This window comes from Pseudonaja textilis, chromosome 2 (assembly GCF_049901715.1).
Source record: "Pseudonaja textilis isolate UNSWEBS1 chromosome 2, rPseTex1.2, whole genome shotgun sequence".
Taxonomy (NCBI): domain Eukaryota; kingdom Metazoa; phylum Chordata; class Lepidosauria; order Squamata; family Elapidae; genus Pseudonaja; species Pseudonaja textilis.
In genome coordinates, this window is record NC_141991.1 from 182,215,817 (window position 1) to 182,235,989 (window position 20,173).

Consider the following 20,173-nt stretch of genomic DNA (forward strand, 5'->3'; position numbering starts at 1 on the left):
ACCTCAGGGCAGTACATCTTCATCACCTCTATAACTAGGTAGATGAGATAGCTAGTCAAATCCTAATACTACTTGTTAAACCATCACCTGCCCTATAAAAGAAAAGTCACTGAAGAGAAAAAAAATCCCAGTTTTCTGTCTCTGTGAATTGATTCATACAAGGTAAGCTATGATTTTTTTAAAAATAAACTATAATTGGAAGTACACACCATACATTAAGCCATAAACGTTTTAAGTCTTAGTGTTTGTTTTTATTTTGTTATTATGGCTGTGTTAAGTATCAGGAGTCTGAATAAATTACAGGATGATACAAATCTAATAGCAACAGCGTTTAGACTTATATACTGCTTCACAGTGCTTTATAGCCCTCTTTAAGTGGTTAACAAAGTCAGCATATTGCCCGCAACAATCTGGGTTCGCATTTGAGTGACCTCTGAAAGATGAAAGGCTGAGTCAATTTTGAGCTAGTCAGAATCAAATTCCAGGTTGTGGGCAGAGTTAACCTGCAATACTGCATTCTAACCACTGCGCCATCATGGCTCCTAATAAATAATAACATCCTACAGATGTTAAGACAGAATTATTCATCTGATGGATGTCTTCCTGGTTTTCATTTCCATGCTTATCACAAAATTAATCCCTACTAATCCTCTCTTTTCTGGTCAGTGCAACCATTTGTTGACAAAACCAACAGTGAGCTGCGACTACTGGGATCTTGTCAAATGTGACTGATCACACCATCAAACTCTATAAAATTTCTAAAAATGTTAACCGATAATGCTTTATGTTAGATCACACTAAATCAGGGGTATCCAAGGTTAGACATCCCTACATTGGATAGAGCATTTGTGGGTTTCCTGTGGTGATGTCATATTGCCAGCTGCTGTGGGAATGGCCACTGGTGAGAACACTAGGGATTGTTCTCAGTCCTAGGGTTCTCACCACTAGGGCTGGTAACACCAAAAAGGCCACAGGATTTTCAGCCATCATCCCAGTATCACTTGAAGCAAATTTACTTTCCTGCAAAGTCCATAAACTTGGGGGTGGGCATAAGTATTACAAAGTGAAATGGTGAAATCACGAGGTTTAATTCGTAAAGCTCCTTCATCTAGAAAAGAGCTAAACTTTCCCCTTTGAGTCAGATGTGGAAAGAAGCCATACGGTGATGCAATGCTAATTATGGGGCTGGCTAAACAAAGTAATCCCCCCACACACACACCAAGTGTTTTCTGTACGTAGTTGTTAATTTTCCTATTGTTTCATCACACTTCCCCTTTTCCCTTTGTTCGGATCTGTTCTAATCTTCGCAGCTGTGCATTCTTTGCCCATTAGAGTCAAAGCAGTGATTACTGGTTTCATTTTCACTCTGCAGCTCTCTTGTTAATCAGGGGAAAATTCCTGGAAGTGGCAAAATGAAAGAAGAAACTGCCAAATACGAGAGGAATTGACATTTCGTTACACTCATGGAATTATATTTTACAATTTCTAACCTAACACAAGAACTGTATTTTTTTAGTCGACTCATTTGCCTTTAAGGATTCCAAACAGGCTAAAATATACATACAAACACAGACACAAAATGGTTTCCTCTATTGTTAAAGTATCGTGAGATGCATGAAAATGAAGTTTCCATCTGCTTTAAAAACTAAGCTCTTAATTGATGCTTCCTTGCTGGAAGGTAAAGTGAAGTAAAGCTACAAGCACCTGAGGGGCAGGGCAAGACACAAGAGATGGAAACTAAAGAGAGAACCAAGCTAGAACTAAGGACAAATTTCCTGTCAGGGAGAACAATTAACTTGCCTCCAGAAGTTCACTGGAGGTTTTTAAGAAGAGACTGGACAGCCATTTATCTGAAATAGTATGGGATCTCCTGCCTGCACAGGAGATTGGACTAGACTCCAAAGTCTCTTCTAGCTCTGTTATTCTATATGCTGTAAATTAAACCCTAGCTCTGAATTCTAAATTATAGCATTCAGCAAACTGGTACCAAATAGCGCCCATTGAAAAACTATTCTGGAAGTCAATTTTCTTTAACTCTGCCCCCTCCAGAAGTGATGGCACTAAAATTTTCAGCATCCCTGTTACAGGTTCAGTTTTTCCTCCTCACCTGAAGCAATTGTGTGGGGGGAATAACAGAATAACTGAGTTGAAAGGCTTTCTAGTTCAAATCAACACAACACAACAGATACAAACTCAATGTAAACCGCTCCAAACTTGATTTCAGAAAGTACGACTTGAGCAACAGAGTGGTCAATGCCTGGAATGCACTACCTGACTCTGTAGTTACATCCTCAAACTCCCACTCCTTTAACCTCAAACTATCCACTATTGACCTCACCCCATTCCTAAGAGGTCTGTAAGGGGCCGTGCATAAGTGCACCATCGTGCCTCCCATCCCTGTCCCATTGTCCCCATTTAATCGTACCTATTTTCTGTATTCTTGCTCATGTTTATACTATTATCTTATAAGCGATTGACAAATCAAATAAATAAATGAATAAAAATAAAATAAAATCCTGATTTAAACAAACTCACAGTCTGTGGACCGAATGCTACGTTTGGCTAAGGGGAAAAAAAGTCACAATACATCAAATGATGATGCAAGTTTGACACCCCTGGCTACTCCATTTCAGACATACTGTATGTAAGATATGCTTATATAAGCATATGCCTAGTTTTTCCTTGTAATCTTTCAAAGGTTTCATTAAAAGTTGCTGAACTTTATTAATTCATCAGAGAAACATTTCCATCGACTGACCAAAGAAAGGCACTGCATCTTTTGTGAAAAGTGCTTGTAAATGAGGTAATTCCAAATATATTTCCACAGTAAAGCTTCCATATTTGGAATACTGCAAAGGATACTGAGTGATAGCAAAAAGAATAGCCAAAAGCTGGGAGAGATACAGCAAACAAATCAAGAAGTTAGATTTATTCACAGTGGAAAAGTTTAAACCAGAGGTGTCCAATCTTGGCAATTTGAGACCTATGGACGTCAACTCCTAGAATTCCACAGCCAGCCATATTGGCTGGGGAATTCTGAAAATTGAAGTCCACAACTCTTAAAGATGGCAAGCATGGAACAACCTATCTTAAACTTGTATTGGATTATACTGCGTAAGGCCTTTTCTTCCCTTTTCTTTTTCTAATAACAATGATACGTAATACAGAGGAACATCTTTAGGGCAAACACACACACTCCCCTCGCCACGAGGCCACTTCTACCGGCTGATTGAAGCGGCTGGTGACTGCCCTTGGGGAGCTTCCATTGCCCCAAAGACACTGCCTAATGGCGAGGGGACACGGGCAGCCATGCCTTGCCCCGAAGTGGCTGGGGACTCTGCCTTCAAGGGAGCTTTCATCGGCTGATAGAAGTAACCTCGCGGCGAGGGGAGTGTGTGTGTGCGCTCGCCCCGAGGCTGCTTCTACTGGCCAACCAAAGTGGCTGGTGACTGCCCTTGGGGAGCTTCCATCTCCTGAAAGACACTGCCTAATGGTGAGGGGACACAGGCAGCCACGCCTCGTCCCGAAGCGGCTGAGGACTCTGCCTTTGGGGAGCTTCTATTGGCTGATGTTCTATCGGTAGATCAGGGTATTCTAGCCTAGGCTACCTGCAGGGCATTCCTAAAGGCAAGTTTTCTCCCCACCCACCCCCACCCTTCTCCCCCATTTCTCTTCACCTCATGTAGTTCTAACAAACAATGTGAGAAATGGCGGGGAAATGCATGGATTAAATAGGCCTAAATTTGGGGGGTGGGGCTTAATTTCACCTCATGCCTAGAAATCATGCTGGGCCTTCCTATTGATGGAGGCCGTATTGTTGGAGAAACACAGTAGGTAGGTAAATTTCAATATTAATTTTAATGAAGACTAGTAAGTTAGGTAAGCTTTTGTGACAATTCTGCTCATTCAACCACATACATTTAAGATGACTAATTAGCTAAGTTTCACATCTTAAAAGAGCTAGTATAGGTGCTTCGGCACTCACCCTGGTCTCACCTTCCTCTGCTGGAGACTTCTGAATCCCCCCTCCTAACCTTGTTTGCCTCCCCCACAAGAGGTGGAGGATGACACTGTTGGAAGCACAGAGGAGAAAGTTTGCAGGAAGAAGTTGACACATCTCTTAAGAGGAGGAAGGAGTGGCAGGGGATCTGTGTGAGGCTTCCCCAACAAGACAGCATCCTTATCACACACAACTAGAAATGGGGATTCCCTTTCGAGAAGGGCCATCCTCCCTCGTTCAGGATCAGGAAGCACTGCTCCCCTGCCCCCTCCACTTGTTCTCCAGAGATCTGTCAAGGCAGAAGTTAGATTTGGAGGAAACTGCTTCCTGCAAACTTTCTCCTCCATGCTTCCACAAGTAGTAGCATCCTCTTCCGCCTCCAGCTTTGCTGGGAGGGGGCACTGGACAGGGAAATGCCAACAATGTCTGGGATTCAGAGGACAACGTCTCCTTTAGCGTGCTGTGCACACACACACACATACACACACACCATTCCAAGCTTGGAGACTTTTATCCACATCTGAGCTTGCAAACTGCTAATCGTGCCTGGGCTTGAGGAGAAGGCCCTTTCCTTTCTCTATGGAAAGAAGTCCCCATGTGGTGTGTGTGTGTGTGTGTGTGTGTGTGTGTGTGTGTGTATGCACTTGGCTGCCAGCAGTTTGGAGAGGTGAGGAGCTTGCGGGGAACCAAAATGTCAGAAGTTGTGGGAGCGTCGTCACTTGAGACTTTCAAGAAGAGATTGGACTGCCATTTATCAGAAATGGTGTAGGGTCTCCCGCTTGGGTGTGGCGGGGAGTGAACTAGATGACTAGGTCCCTTCCAACTCTGATTATCTGTTATCTGTTATCTATCCCCACATCAAGTTAGCCGGTGCAACTTGTTCCATCCTGACCCTGCTGTTCTGAATCAGCCATGCCCATGAGCGGCCTTGAGCCAGCCATGCTCACCCAGCCATGTCTACCTTGTTGCAGTGAGTGGGCATGCCTACCCAGTCATGTCCACCTGGCTGCTGTGAGTCATCATAGTCTTACATGCAACTGGCCCTTTGAAGGCAACCATAATGCTGATGCGGCCCTCAATGAAATTGACTTAGTCCTTAGAGGACTAAATACCCAAGCTTCAAATTTTAATTACAGTGAGGCCTAGTAAGTAGTGTAATTGTTTTTGAAAATTTGGATCATATAAAGTTATATGTTTAAGCTTATATTATAAACCATTTAGGTGGACAGCTTGCCCAAATCCTGAATTTTGATCGTGTCACCTGTAAAAATCAAAATAATGGTAGCATTTAATTATTTTATTAAATAAATTACATACACGTGAAGCTTCTCCCCCTTCCTTTATTTAGTTGAAAACAATTTTCAGAAATCAACAATAACTTTAGATGGGATCCTTTGGATATAGTGATTAATCAGTTGAAAACATGGCTCTATCTGGATCTTGACAATTTCCCAAGCACACAAACTGTACTTCTTATTTTTCAAGAAGTCACTGAGCCTTTGGAAGTATCTTTTTATTCTCAGCCTGGTCAGCTGCAATTTCCGATTCCTTGGAGATGTGATGACTTGTTCCAGCTCTGCATTCCCCCAAGTTTCCACCATCTTAATCTGCTGATCCAGTCCAATGTGGAAATCTCTTAAGGAGCCCTCATGCCAAACCAGTTCAGTATGGTTTTGTCTGAAGATGAGGTCTATATGTTGGAGGATTTCTTTAACCACTGTTTTTGCAATGTCCATCTGGCATTCATCATTCATATCAATCATTATTTTTTTCCCAGTGTCTTCAAGTGATAACTCGATGAAGCCCCTGATACATTGTAGAGGAATGGTTGGTCTTATATTACTACTTAGAAGATTGGAGTTGACCTTGTTGGCTTTTAGTAGCTTCCTCTGAAGTTGGTTACAGTTCTGACATGAAATGTCACCAAAGAAGATTATCCCTACACAAATATAGAGAAAGCAACTGTTCATAATCCTGGTGAAGATGAATGAGATAGCAACTGCTGTTTAGCTCTTTGAAAAGATTTTCTGAGATTTGTTGCATCTTTCATTTGGTTGTGGTATTTATATCATCATCAGTTAGTTATCAAAATTTGTGAGGCTATGAATAACCATAGGGAAGTTTACCCTATAGTAATTAATATCCTCATAAATTTTGATAACTAACTAACCTAAGGTTGAAAGTTAACCTTAGGTTAGTTAGTTATCAAAATTTATGAGGAAATTTATGAGGAATTTTAAGGAAAACTAATGCATTATGTGTCTTTCATTAAACTTTTGGTTATTTAACCTCATAATTTTTGTAGGACAAACTAAACTTCAAGTCCTAATAGGCACAAAGACTAGTATGATTCATAAACCTTAATCAAAACTTAATTCATTTAACCTCATAACTTTGGAGGACTAACTGTCTAAGCTTTAACAATTAATTGCAAAAAACCAAGTATGTTTCACAGGCTTTCATTAAAATTTGGATCACTAAACCTCATATATTTTGGATGACTAAAGAATTAAGTTTCACATTTATATAAAATAAAAAATGGAATGTTATCTAAGCCTTCATCAAAGTTCAAATCATTTAACCTCATAACTTTGGAAAACTAACTACCAAAGCTTTGCAATGAAGACTAGCATATTTCCTAAGCTTGGTCATTCAATCTCAAATATTTTGGATGACTAACTAGTTAACTTTCAATTATTAATGGCAATAAATACTGGTAAATCAAGCTTTGATGAAAATTTTGGTCATTCAAGCTCATAAATTTTCGATGACTAAAATTTTTTGATGAGCTATGTTTCAGCTGTTAACTGCAATGAACAATGCAAAGTAGTATATGCTTTTGTGAAAAATTTGGTCATTTAACCTCATAAATGTTGAATGACTAAAATTTTGGATGACCTAAGTTTCAATTGTTAATTGCCATAAACAATACAAAGTTATATAAGCTTTTACGAAAATTTTAGTCATTCAGCCTCATAAATTTTGGATCTCTAAAATTTTGGACGACTTACATTTTAACTGTTAATTGCAATGAAGAATAAATATTGTGTAAGCTTTTGTGAAAATTTTGGTCATTCAACCTCATAAATTTTGGATGATTAACTAGCTAACTTTCAACTATTAATGGCAATGAAGACTGATAAGTTAGTAAGTTTTTATGAAAATGTTGGTCATTGAATCTCATAAACTTTGGATGATTAAAATTTTGGATAACCTAATTTTTAACAACTTTGTGTAAGCTTTTGTGAAAATTTTGATCATTCAACCTCATATATTTTGGATGACCAAAGATCTAAGTTTCACATTTTAAGGAAATAAAAATTAATATCTTACCTAAGCCTTCATAAACATGTAGCTCATTTAACCTCAAAAATTTGGAAGACTAATCAACTAAATTTCAATAGTAAATTTCAGTGAAGACTAGTAAGTTAGGTAAGCTTTTGTGAACATTTTGGTCATTCAACCTCATAAATTGTGGTTGACTAACCTGCTAAGTTTCAACTGTTAATTGCAATGTATAATATAAAATTGCACAAGATTTTACAAAATTTTTGGTCATTCAACCTCATAAATTATGGGTGACTAACTAGTTAAGTTTCAACTATTAATTGCAATAACAATTAGTAAGTTAGATAAGCTTTTGTGAAAATTTGGTCATTCAGCCTCATAAATTTTAGATGACTAAAGACCTAAGCTTCACATTTTCATAAAATGAAAACTAGAATGTTACCTAAAAAGCATCAGATTTTAGATCATTTCACTTCATAACTTTGGTAGACTACTTAAACTTCATCTTTTAATTGCCATGAAAAGTAGTATGTTTCATAAACTGTCATAAATTTTTTATTCATTCAATCTCATCAATTTTGGAGGGCAAACTATCTAAAGTTCAACTTGTAACAGAAATTAAGACTAGTATATTTTGTAAATCTTCACCAAGGTTTAGATCATTTAACCTCATAACCTTGGAAGGAAAACTACCAAAGCTGTGAACTGCAACAAAGACTAGTATGTTTCATAAACTTTCCTGAAAATGTGGTCATTCAACCTCATTAATTTTAGATGCCTAAAAACCTAATGTTTGTATTTTAAGGCAATTAAAACTGTACATTATATAAGCTTTCATCAAAGTTTATTTCATTTAATCTCACAACATAGAGTGTAGAACATTAAATAATATGGTTGGGAGGTACCTTGGAGATCTTGTTGTCCAACCTCCTATCTATGGTAGGAGATGCTATACTGTTCCAGACAAATGGCTGTCTAATCTCTTCTTGAATATCTGCAGTGATGGAGCCTGACTCAGGCTTTTATTAAGGAAAAAAGAGTTACTTTCACTTAATTAGGTTTTAGTGAAACAGTTTCTAAAAACAGTTTAGATAGATTAGAATTTTTTATCTGACTGGGAGAGAGAGAGGAACATAAAGTTACGGAGTGTTCACCTTGATCTGCCCTTGTATCAAATGAAACAAAAGACAAAAGAAAAACACACACCAATATTAGGATAATGTCCAGTCAGTCAACATAGAATGTAGCCAGATGTGGCTTGGCAATCCCTTATCAAAGAGCAGATAAAATGTTCTTGAGAGCTGGCCTTGAAAAGACAACCTTTACAGTACTCTGGATAGAAAGCTGAACCTTGCCTCCTTCATTATCTTCAGAAGATAAATCTTCTCAAAACAAATCGTGTCAAGTAGTAGGTTTTGTCTACATGTTTATTTTTTAAAGTGAGAGGGTGATGGAGAAAGTCAGAAATCTTCTCCTTGATCTCAAAAAGCTGACTTGAAACCCAAAGGGGACAAAAAAAGACCCAGTCTATATACCGCTTCCTGCAAAACACCTGGAAATGGAGTTAAATTAGAAGCGAGGGACTTAAAAGTTTATAAAAAAGAAAAGGTACTTTTCTTATAATTGATTTTTTTTAGTCAAGAAATGTATGCTGTTTTCAAAATAGTAGCCACTTCTCCGATTAGCACTTTTCATCTATGTAAGTTTTTAAATATATATATGTATATATGTATATATTGAAGCAGAAAAGTGGAAGTCAAGGTATCTTCACAATATAAACTGGGGAAAACAGTTGAATACTTTAATGTTGAAATACAGAGACATTTTTTAGTATTACAACACATTCCAAAGAATCTTTCCAGGGAACAAACCCTGAAACTCTCATCCAACATGTCTTCTATGACCACAAGATATTGGTGTTTGTTCATTTGCTTAGGGGTCTTCTTCACTGAAATTTCATCCCAGGACTGTAACCAACTTTGCAGAAGGCTACATGAAGCCAGCCTGCGCAACCTGAATCTCCCAATGAGAAATATGGGATCAACCATTCCCCAACAATGTATCAGGGACATAATTGATTTCTCCCTCGATAGCAGTGAAGAAAATTTGATGAACATGATTAATGAATTACAGGGGGAGAACGCCAAGGTAGCTATCAAAGAACTTCTCCAACAGATAGACCTCATCTTCAAGGAAAGCCATAGTGAATTGGCTTGGGATGAGAATTCACTAAGAGAATTCCACATTGGACTGCATCAGGAGATAAGGAACACAAGAGCTTGCTGGAATACTGAGGTGGAACGTGGCACCAAATCTCGAAGAGGTCAGAAACTACAGTTCACCAGGCTGAGAGTGAAAAGATATTTTCAGAGACTCAGAGGCTTCTTGAAAAATAAAGAGTACAATCTGTGTGCCTGGAAGATTATGCAGATCCAAATCAGAGAATGTTTTGAGTGGATCAACCATCTCAATCAAAGGATTCCAAGTGAAGGTACTTAGATAATCACTCCAAATTGAATATTTCTAGCATACAGCGCGGTTCTTTTAATAAACTCAGTGAAAGGTTTTCATCGTTTTGATTTATTTTAAGAGGCAAAATTTAATGCTACTCCATTTTGCTACTTTTTTAAAAAAATAGAGATATATCCAGAATGCCAGCACTGTAATTTAAAATTTAAAAATAATTTAAAACTGGAATAGAATCTTTCCTTTTTTTCTGAGTGGTATGCATATGTAAAAAAGGTTCAGTTCAAAAATGGAAAATGTTTTATAATTACAATAATTGTAAAAACTCAACAAGGAGTTTTAATTACTTCTCTTTTTAGTTCTAGGTTGATATGCTCCCAGTGATGCAAGAAAAGCAGGAAAATGAAATCGTTCCTCTTTCACTAATGCCTTTGAGGTGTCTTTAGAAAATACAAAATACTTCTTCTTTTGTTTTGTTTTACCCACTTCCTGAATTCTTTTACTTGAGTAAAAATGGAAGTCAAAACGGCAGAATCTCTATAAAATATCCACCTAGCAGATATTGAAAAACATTATTTCCACCTTCTGAAACCTTCTGAAGCTTCATTGAAGGAATATCCCATGCTTATAAGATTTCCATCATGAAATACATTTCCTTTCCTTTCCTTTTCCTTTAATTATGTTTTGTGTTGTGATGATTAGGACAGGATACTTAAAAGTCGTTCATATTGAAACCAAAGTTTAAGACTTTTGGACTTCAATTCCCCATGCTGACTGGGGAACAAGTCTTAAAGTTGCCAAGGTTGGACAACCCTGGCTTAGACCATTCTCTGAATGCCTCAAGAATTTTCTTTCCTTGGCAAGAAATCCCCACCAAACCAATTTTCTTGAAATAAAATAGATGAAAAATATTCTATCTTGTTTACCTAGACATCCAGTTTTCCATGGAAGCATAAGATTTTTTGATATTCAAAGATCAGAGACTATAACACTTATGATATATGTCTGCATATCTAAAAAGAGCTATATATAATGTTGCTGTATTTTTTTCCATTGTTAACAGCAATCATAAAATATTATGAATGTTGTGAAACCTGAAATCTAATATATATGTTGCTTATGAATATTGATTTAATTTTGTATTATTCATATTGTATATTTTTGTTAGCTTTATTTATTTTGAATTTACTATTTATTAAAAACGATAGCCATATTGTTAATTTGTATTATTCCATGCATTTGGGAAGTATTGTGTTGAGTGACCCTTATAGCTATTTTTGGACTGCAATTATAGAATTTACACTTTAACTTGATGCATATTTATATGGAAGTTGGTGTCTGATGATAGCTTATTAATTTAACTTATCATTAAATGTTTTTAAAGCAGTGGAAAGCATAAAAAACTAACAAATCTGGCCAATAAATAGCATTCCAAATATTTTCCCCTTTATTTTATATGATCTAGACTAGGAAATATTATGCACATAATCTGCTTTTACAATTCTTTTGCTCGAACTAAATCTGATTATGTTCCTGCAATCACTAATTCACAAAATAGATTTTAGGCCCAAACGGTATATGACTATAGAGTATAGAGTAATTTATTCTTGGTCAATTTTATACACATTTCTTTATTGCAAACAGGAATTTTTTTAAAAAAACCCAGTCAAAACATCATGGCAGAAATTATCATTCTTCTTTCTGAAGTTTCTCGAAAATTTATGCTAAGAACTTTTTGCCTGTAGCTCAAAATGTTCTTTTTATGTAAATTATTCCAACACAAATGGGAAACTAACCATTTTTCTGTATTCCAACTTAACTATCAATTAGAGATACAATGGACAGAATTGAATTCCACTACAAAGACACCAACAGTCCTTCCCAGAAAGCAAAATACTTACTATCTCATAACATATTTCATGGGTTTCTAAATAATCCTTTCAATTAAAATTAGTGAACTGCAATCTGAAATACAATTTACTCTGAGAAGCACACAGCTGAAGACACAAACCTGAAGATGATGAATGAGACTTCATCGAAACATTGCCTAGACACTTCCAATTCTACGCGGGAGAAAACCCGAATAACCAAAGATACACACACACACACACACACACACACACACACATATGTATATGTATATGTATATGTATGTATGTATATATATATATATGTGTGTGTGTGTGTGTGTGTGTATCCTATATATATATCCTAGATATATCCTAGATATATCCTATATATAATATTTTGTAAATATTATTTTCATATCTGACCTTTTCTGAGGCTACTATTGCTACAGAACTAAATTCAGCCATCTTCATTGAGCTTTTGTGTCCTTGTTTGATTAATAAAGGACATTAAAAAGTATGTGGGAAATGATTCTGTGATTAGAGAAGAGATTAACTATGTCTTCCAAGATTGATCCACAGGGCTTCTCAACATTCTGAACTGCAAAATTCTATCACTATGATTAGTCTCAATATTAGTCTCAACTCCACCCTCTGGTGGAGTTGACCTGGACTCAACCTGCTGGAGACAGAGGGGAGGAAGGAGAGAGAGGTGGGGGAGGGAGGAAGGGAGGGAGAGAAAGAGAGAGAGAGATTTAAAGAGATGCACAATAATATAGATGGCAAAATGTCTAATCTTGCCAGTGTTTTTTTAGCTCCTCTTGTGAACAAAGTTTTTGATACCCAATATTCTGTATTTTAATGTTTCTTTCTTTGTTGTGTATGTGTGTGCATACTAATAAATTCTGTAAAATAAACCTTCAGGCAAAATGTGATTTGTTTGGTTGCCCTTGGAACAAAGTGTGAGACACGCTGATTTGTGAACTATGGTTGTGACAGAATGTGCAGCATAAGTATTTATATTGTGCATCTGTTATGTGTGGATGGGAAGGAATAGGTCCAGCTCCAACTCCATATCTGCCAGCACTGCTTATTAAGATGGAGAAAGCTTGTCTCCATTCATAAAATATAATTGGTTTTCTTAACCGATTAAGATGGAGGTATAATAATATATCCGATCACTCCCGAAAGCCAGGAAGGTAATAAACCCAAGGCGCTGAAGATCGCTCAAGGTGCTATGATCACTGGCAGACGGAGATAGACTACAGAAAACAAACCTTTCACCTCTAATTGAGAATATCGGAGGTATGTTGTCTCCCGCAACTTTAGATAAACCAACGAAAGTAATAATTTGAATCTCTAGTAGGTGGTGGTAGAAAAAGCACAGACAAGCAGCAATCTATCGCTGCAGCCAATCCACATTGAAAAGGCACGGGAATTCAACACCGATGCCCATGCTTCTGAAGGATAATAAAGAAATAAAATCCCATGAAGAATTTGGGAGTGAAATTTGTGTGCGTTTGTGTGTGTGTGTGAAATGTGTGTGATTAGTTGAAGAGAGAGAGAGAGAGAGAGAGAGAGAGAGAGAGAGAGAGAGAGCGAGACTGAGTGAAGAAGGGAGGTGAGAATTCTGTGTAATTTAACCCCCCTTCTTTTGCACAGGGATTTTTTTTTCGTTTTACCTTGGAGGTTGAAGAGAGAAGCAGGGGAGGGAGAACTACCCCACTTCTCATTTTAACTATCCTCCCCCCCCACCCCGCCTTCTCCCTTTCTTCAGAGCCAGCCTGAGAAAGGTGGGGTAAAGGTTTTTAGAAGTTTTAGAATAACAGAGCTGGAAGGGACTTTGGAGGTCTTCTAGTCTGCTTAGGCAGAAAACCTATACCCTTTTAGACAAATTGTTACCCAATCTTTTCTTAAAAGAGTGATATCTGATTCCTGCCTTTTGCAGTCTACACTACAAAAAAAAAAATGCTTTCATATTGAAAGCTTTGCAAATATATTCTTCTTTTCTAAATACAATTTTGATTGTTTTTCTTCTTCTGAAAATTTTTGAGGTTTAAAAACGCTTCATTAAACCTATCTAAAAAGAAATGATTTTGAAATATTTTGCTTACATTTGTAAATGTTTTTGATTTAATGAGAATTTGATTCCATGTGAATGGAATCTGAGTCTGACACACTGATTTTAACGTACTTAGGAATCACCCATCCTATGGCATGTTTGTTTGTTTGTCAGCAACAGAAGTTGTTTCCCTTTTAGGAGTTGTTACAGGGATGAGTATTGGCTGGATATTGTAAGATGTGAATGGATGGATAATTACACTAATTTTGAATGAAGACTTGTATGCTAAACTACCAGAAGAAGAGCCTAGTGTTACACAGATTAGGGAATGGCTTTTGAGGGTTTTTCAACACAGAAGTGGGAAGGAAAAAGACAGCCAATGGCATTTTTCTCCAAAATGCTAGACCTACCTGTCAAGGATAAAAGATATTTATATGGAGGTTTGGATTTTGAACATTATTGTGTTGGGGTACTTATATTATAGCCTAGGGTTAGACTTGATTTAAATTATATTCCCTTGGGGGAATGGCTAAAAGTGGGAAGATTTAATTATTATTTTTTAAGATAGTGGATCACTTGACTGGGTGGGTTGAGGCTTATCCAGCCACGAGAGCCAAAATTATACTGGAGCAGATAATACCTAGATATGGGATAGTAGGACAGCAACTCATTTTTATGCAAAAACGCTTCAATCAAAAAATGGAATGTGGGAATTTGGTGGAAATGTCATGTTCTGTGGAATGCAAATTCATCTATGCCATGGACCAACCGTTTACCCTTGGCCTTGCTCTGAATTTCTAAAAAGGGATACTTTACCTTCTGAAATGATGTTTGGATTACCACACTTAAACAGAATGGGGGAAATCACACAGTGTGAAACTAAAGAGATGTCTGTAAAGAACTGTATACTTGGCCTCTACTCTTCTTTGTCTCACTTCAGAAGCAAAGGACTTCTAGCTCAAACCCTACCTCTCGAATTTGCTGTCCATAAGTTCCAGCCTGGTGATTGGGTCCTGATAAAAGCCGGGGACAGGTCCTACCAAATCTTGCTGACCACTGAAACAGCAGTCTGAACAAAAGACAAAGGGTGGACCCCAGTTGATGAACTTAAAAGAGTGGAAAGTGTTTCCTGGAGAAGACCAACTGAGAATAAAAATTACCAAAAGCTGATGTGGTCATGGTGGTATGAATAGACTTTGTGGGTTTTTCTCATCGCAGGAGTACCAGGGTTTTTATTTTTCCTGCCTGTGTCATCTTATGTTATTCCAGCTGAAGATCCCAAGTGAAGCTGATAGACCAGTAAAAGACTCTTTTTCACTTCCCAAAAGACAGCTGGAAAGATTATGGGGGGAGGGTGGAAATTCATTGTAATGTTTTCTTTGTTGTCCCATTTATATTGTAACCACTTTAATGTACTCATGTAAGGATTGTGTATTTGAGAGTGGTTGCCACAGAAACTTTTGAACACCTTGGTCTTGAACACTTTGGACTTCTGTCTGATGGGTGGGAAATTTGTCCAACATGTTTGCATTGAAAAGTAGCTGCATACACACATATATATAGAGAGAGACACACCATTCAGAATTAGGCAAAGTTTCTCCTAGTACCTCCACATGAAGCTGCTCCTAGGTTGATTTTTGCTCTGTGCCACTAAGGCACAAGAAGTCACCTCTCTCTGCTAATTCCATGGGGGAGGAATATAACTCACAAATGATGCTGCCCAGAAGTCCGAGGGCTCATTGTGTGTAAAATAAATAAATAAATACTAAACAGGCTGGATTGCACAATAACTAAGAATTAGGACAGGTATAGTAATCATCCCTTGAAAATGGGTAGCCTGTAATTTCAAGAAGAACCATGGCTGTGAAGAATTTTTGGGGTTTGTGTTTGCATAGCACCTGTTTGGAAACTCACAGACAGTGATATAAACATCTGAAAATAATTGGCATGGAAAATTGGATACTGTAAATTTCTTTCCAGAACTTTTTTCCCCTGACTGCTACACCTTCATGGTTGAAAGCTTTTGGGAGCCATTGAAGGAAACTTTTTCTGTTGCCTCTTATCAATGCCTTTATCTTTCCTCATTCACTCTGATAGAAAGAATTCTATCCTTTAAAACAAAACCGAGAAATGAAGGATAATAAATAAAGAAATAAAATATAGCATTAAATAGAGAGTTACTATATAGGCATGTCTTATCTTGATGTTAGGCAGTTGTTTTCTTATATATGTAGAAGTATTTATCTCTACAGGCATTTCTTATCTTGCTGTTGTAGAAAATATTTCTTTAACCTTTCACTTGTTGTAAAACGATTATAACTCATGACACATGATTGTCCCATCTAAATCAATCTGAATCCATCTGTTTTCCTTCATGAAGAAAGGTAAATACTTTTATTTTTATTTATTTATTTATTTATTTTTGTCATTTGCTTACAAGATAATAGGTATAAATAAAAACATAGTTATGAATACATGGATACATATAAGAAAAATAAAAAAAATAAAATAAACAAGAGGACAGCGATGGTAGGCATGTTGGTGCGCTTATGCACGCCCCCTACAGACCTCTAAGGAAAGGGGTGAGGTCAATAGTAGACAGTCTAAGGTTAAAGTTTTTGGAGTTTGGGGAAGAAATCACAGAGTCAGGTAGAGTATTCCAGACATTGACCACTCTGTTGCTGAAGTCGTATTTCCTGCAATCAAGTTTGGTGCGATTAACCTTGAGTTTGTATCTATTGTTTGCTCTTGTGTTGTTATGGTTGAAACCTGAAGTATTCGTTGACAGGTAGGACATTGCAATGTATGATTTTATATACTATATATCATATGGCCTGACTGGAGTCTGTCTGTTGCAGGAAGACGTAAATCTTAGTTAGATTTCATGACTAGAGATTTACAAGGTAATTAGAGAACTAAGAACAAAGACTTTTCCATGTATAAGAAGGACAAGACATCATTCTATATTTTGTAGAATTTTCCTCCCATGTCCCTTGTGATGTGCTAGGAATCCAGATTCTTTAACTTTGATCAAAGAATAAAAATCTGCTTTATTTAATTTGCAAGCCTCCGTTTAAGTCTTTGCTTTGGCTCATTTTTGGCTTAAGTGTATTGCCAGACCTTACACCTCCTACACCCATAAAAGAGAAAAAACAGAGGCTTAACCAGGAGGATCTTTTCGGATAAAGGAGATAACAAGCAAAATATTTCCTCTCAATTCCTCTGGTCATAAATTAAACATCACACTCACATTTGCTTCACAGAGACCTCCCATTCTTATAAAACTCTCGCGAGTCAGTTGCCAGATGCCCCCCAAACCACTCTATATTTTGCTTTTGGAAATAAAAAGGGAGACCTCAGTTCCAGCAGCTCTCCTTGTGTTCTGAATGCTTGGTCTCTTTTTCTGACTCAGAAGAAAAGGGACAGAAAGACGTGCTCCCAACAGTCTCATCACGACTTATGGCCATAGGCTGCATTATGGTCATAAGTTGAGGACTTTCTGTATTGTTATTCAGAACTGTTTATACTCTTTTTGGAATACTATCTATATATGATCTGCTTCGTACAATCACATGAGGGAAAACTCCTACAAGATTTATCTCTGGGGGAATTCTAGGCTATCAGAAATTATTTAACAAAAAACAAGTAAATACGGAAGCCATAATATCTATTACAACACACACAAAAACCCTACTTTATATTCATCTTTAAAATAATTAGGAACGTTGAAAGTAAGTTGCATCAGATTCTTCATTTTCAGTTAACAATTTTGATTTAATTTAATTTTGGGGGGAAAATGTACGCATTCAACATTCCGCTTTCCAAATATGATCCCCTTTCAGAATGGTTTGGGGGTATACACAAGCAAGATGAAAAGTGAAAATCAGAACACAAAGAATCAGTAGGGAAACAGAAAAAAGAAATTACAATATGGTATAAATGCAAAGATGCAGCAGACTCAGGAGCATCTTTCAGAAGAACCAATCTTCCAGATTCCACTATTTAAAAAAAGAGGCCATATTCCTTCATCTCCATTATGAAGACACAATGTTGGTTTCTACAAATCTGCCTAGTGATGTTCTTCACCAACGTCTCATCTCAGCACTGCGATCAACTTCACAGCAGACTACAAGAAGACAACAAAGGAAACTTGGAACTCTTGGGAAGTCATATGAGAGCCACCATTCCCTTAGAATGTATTGGAGATATTGTGGACTTCTCAGCTCTCCTTGAAGAAAATGTAATGAGCATGAATGAAGCATCCCATGAAGAGGATGCCAAAATAGCAATACAAGAAATACTGCAACAGACAGACCTCGTCTTCAAGCAAGTTCATGCCGAGTTGTTTTGGGATGAGACTTCTCTAAGAAAATTCCATACTGGATTGGATCAGCAGATTAAGAGACTGGAAACATGCCAAAATGCAGAGTTAGGAGCTCGCACCCTATCCAGTCCAAGAGCTCAGAAACTGCAGCTCACCAGATTAAGAGTGAAGAGGTATTTCCAAGGGCTGAATGATTTCCTGAAAGATAAGCAATACAGCTCCTGCGCCTGGGAGATTGTCCAGATCCAACTCAGAGAAGGTTTCCTATTGATTCATCAACTGATCCAAAGGATTCCAACTCAAGGTATCAAGTACTTCTGAAATATTATTTTGCATTAGAATAGAACGTTTATTCATTTGAATTAAAATCCTTCATCGTTGAAACAATTGTTAACAGGAATAGGGATTTCTAACTGTTTTTCCTTTTCCTTCTAGCTTGACTTGCTCTCTATGATGCAATCCGAAAAGCAGCAACATTCAGCTTTCACTCCGTGCCTTTCACGTATTCCTAGAAAGCCTCTGATGTTTCCTGTTTCCACTTTCTCTTTGACTGCATTGCTTCACAAAGTTACCAACTGAAAAGCAAAATAAAACAATGGAGCCCTATTCAAAAAAAAGCAAGGACCCAAATCCACAGAAAAAGTCCTCCCAAAACAAACTCAAAGGTTTCCTGCCAAATTTGTCGAGTTTCCTTGAATTGCTTCCACAGATTCCAACGGGAACTTGATCAAAGGATTCTGCGTGAAAAGATAAAATTGTGGTTTTTTTATTCATTCCCTTAAAATCAATGCACGTTTGTATGGTATTATATACAGGGTAGAAATACATGATCCTAGCATCTAATGGAACCAGTAGCATATAAATTATGTCTAACTGGACTTAATGATTCAAGGAGGTTTCAATAAGCTGAGAGAGACAATTGACATGACACCAGAGACGTACTGGAAAATTCATCTCCATTGAAACTCAGGGGAATCACCCCAACCAGACGGAAGTCGTTTCCACTATATTTTGGACTGAAACACAGCAAAAGAGGCCCCAATGCACCTGCAAAGCTGATTCAATTGCTACCGAAAGTTACGTGATTCATTTGACTCTACTAGACCACTTGAACCACAGAGCCTATAAAGAGAAGCAACTTTGGGAGAGATAACAAGCCACTATTGCTCACTTTGTTTCCTTTGGAGACAAATTAGGTGAACAGGTTTTTCTAGTAATAAAATTCTGAAATATTATTTTGCATTAGAATAGAACGTTTATTCATTTGAATTAAAATCCTTCATCGTTGAAACAATTGTTAACATGAATAGGGATTTCTAACTGTTTTTCCTTTTCCTTCTAGCTTGACTTGCTCTCTATGATGCAATCCGAAATGCAGCAACATTCAGCTTTCACTCCGTGCCTTTCACGTATTCCTAGAAAGCCTCTGATGTTTCCTGTTTCCACTTTCTCTTTGACTGCATTGCTTCACAAAGTTACCAACTGAAAAGCAAAATAAAACAATGGAGCCCTATTCAAAAAAAAGCAAGGACCAAAATCCACAGAAAAAGTCCTCCCAAAACAAACTCAAAGGTTTCCTTCCAAATTTGTCGAGTTTCCTTGAATTGCTTCCACAGATTCCAACGGGAACTTGATCAAAGGATTCTGCGTGAAAAGATAAAATTGTGTTTTTTTATTCATTCCCTTAAAATCAATGCACATTTGTGTGGTATTATATACAGGGTAGAAATACATGATCCTAACATCTAATGGAACCAGTAGCATATAAATTATGTCTAACTGGACTTAATGGTTCAAGGAGGTTTCAATAAGCTGAGAGAGACAATTGACATGACACCAGAGACGTACTGGAAAATTCATCTCCATTGAAACTCAGGGGAATCACCCCAACCAGACGGAAGTCGTTTCCACTATATTTTGGACTGAAACACAGCAAAAGAGGCCCCGATGCACCTGCAAAGCTGATTCAATTGCTACCGAAAGTTTGTGTGATTCATTTGACTCTACTAGACCACTTGAACCACAGAGCCTATAAAGAGAAGCAACTTTGGGAGAGATGACAAGCCACTATTGCTCACTTTGTTTCCTTTGGAGACAAATTATCTGAAAAGGTTTTTCTAGTAATAAAATTAGGTGAAAACACTCCAGCAGAATAGATGAGATCCAATATAACTACTGAGTGCAGA

General features: G+C 37.2%; 3 protein-coding genes across 3 annotated transcripts; 2 read left to right on the forward strand and 1 right to left on the reverse strand.

The window, feature by feature from the left end:
* Nucleotides 1-5,361: 5,361 nt before the first annotated feature.
* LOC148127267 (interferon kappa-like) lies at nt 5,362-5,970 on the reverse strand. Its single transcript, XM_087923209.1, has one exon. The coding sequence runs from the start codon at nt 5,968-5,970 to the stop codon at nt 5,362-5,364; it is 609 nt and encodes a 202-aa protein (XP_087779335.1).
* A 3,217-nt stretch (nt 5,971-9,187) lies between these two features.
* LOC113448051 (interferon epsilon-like) lies at nt 9,188-9,787 on the forward strand. Its single transcript, XM_026718601.2, has one exon. The coding sequence runs from the start codon at nt 9,188-9,190 to the stop codon at nt 9,785-9,787; it is 600 nt and encodes a 199-aa protein (XP_026574386.2).
* Nucleotides 9,788-17,699: 7,912 nt separating this feature from the next.
* On the forward strand, nt 17,700-18,308 carry LOC148127268 (interferon tau-3-like). The gene has a single exon (XM_087923210.1). The coding sequence runs from the start codon at nt 17,700-17,702 to the stop codon at nt 18,306-18,308; it is 609 nt and encodes a 202-aa protein (XP_087779336.1).
* The last annotated feature ends 1,865 nt before the right edge of the window (nt 18,309-20,173 follow it).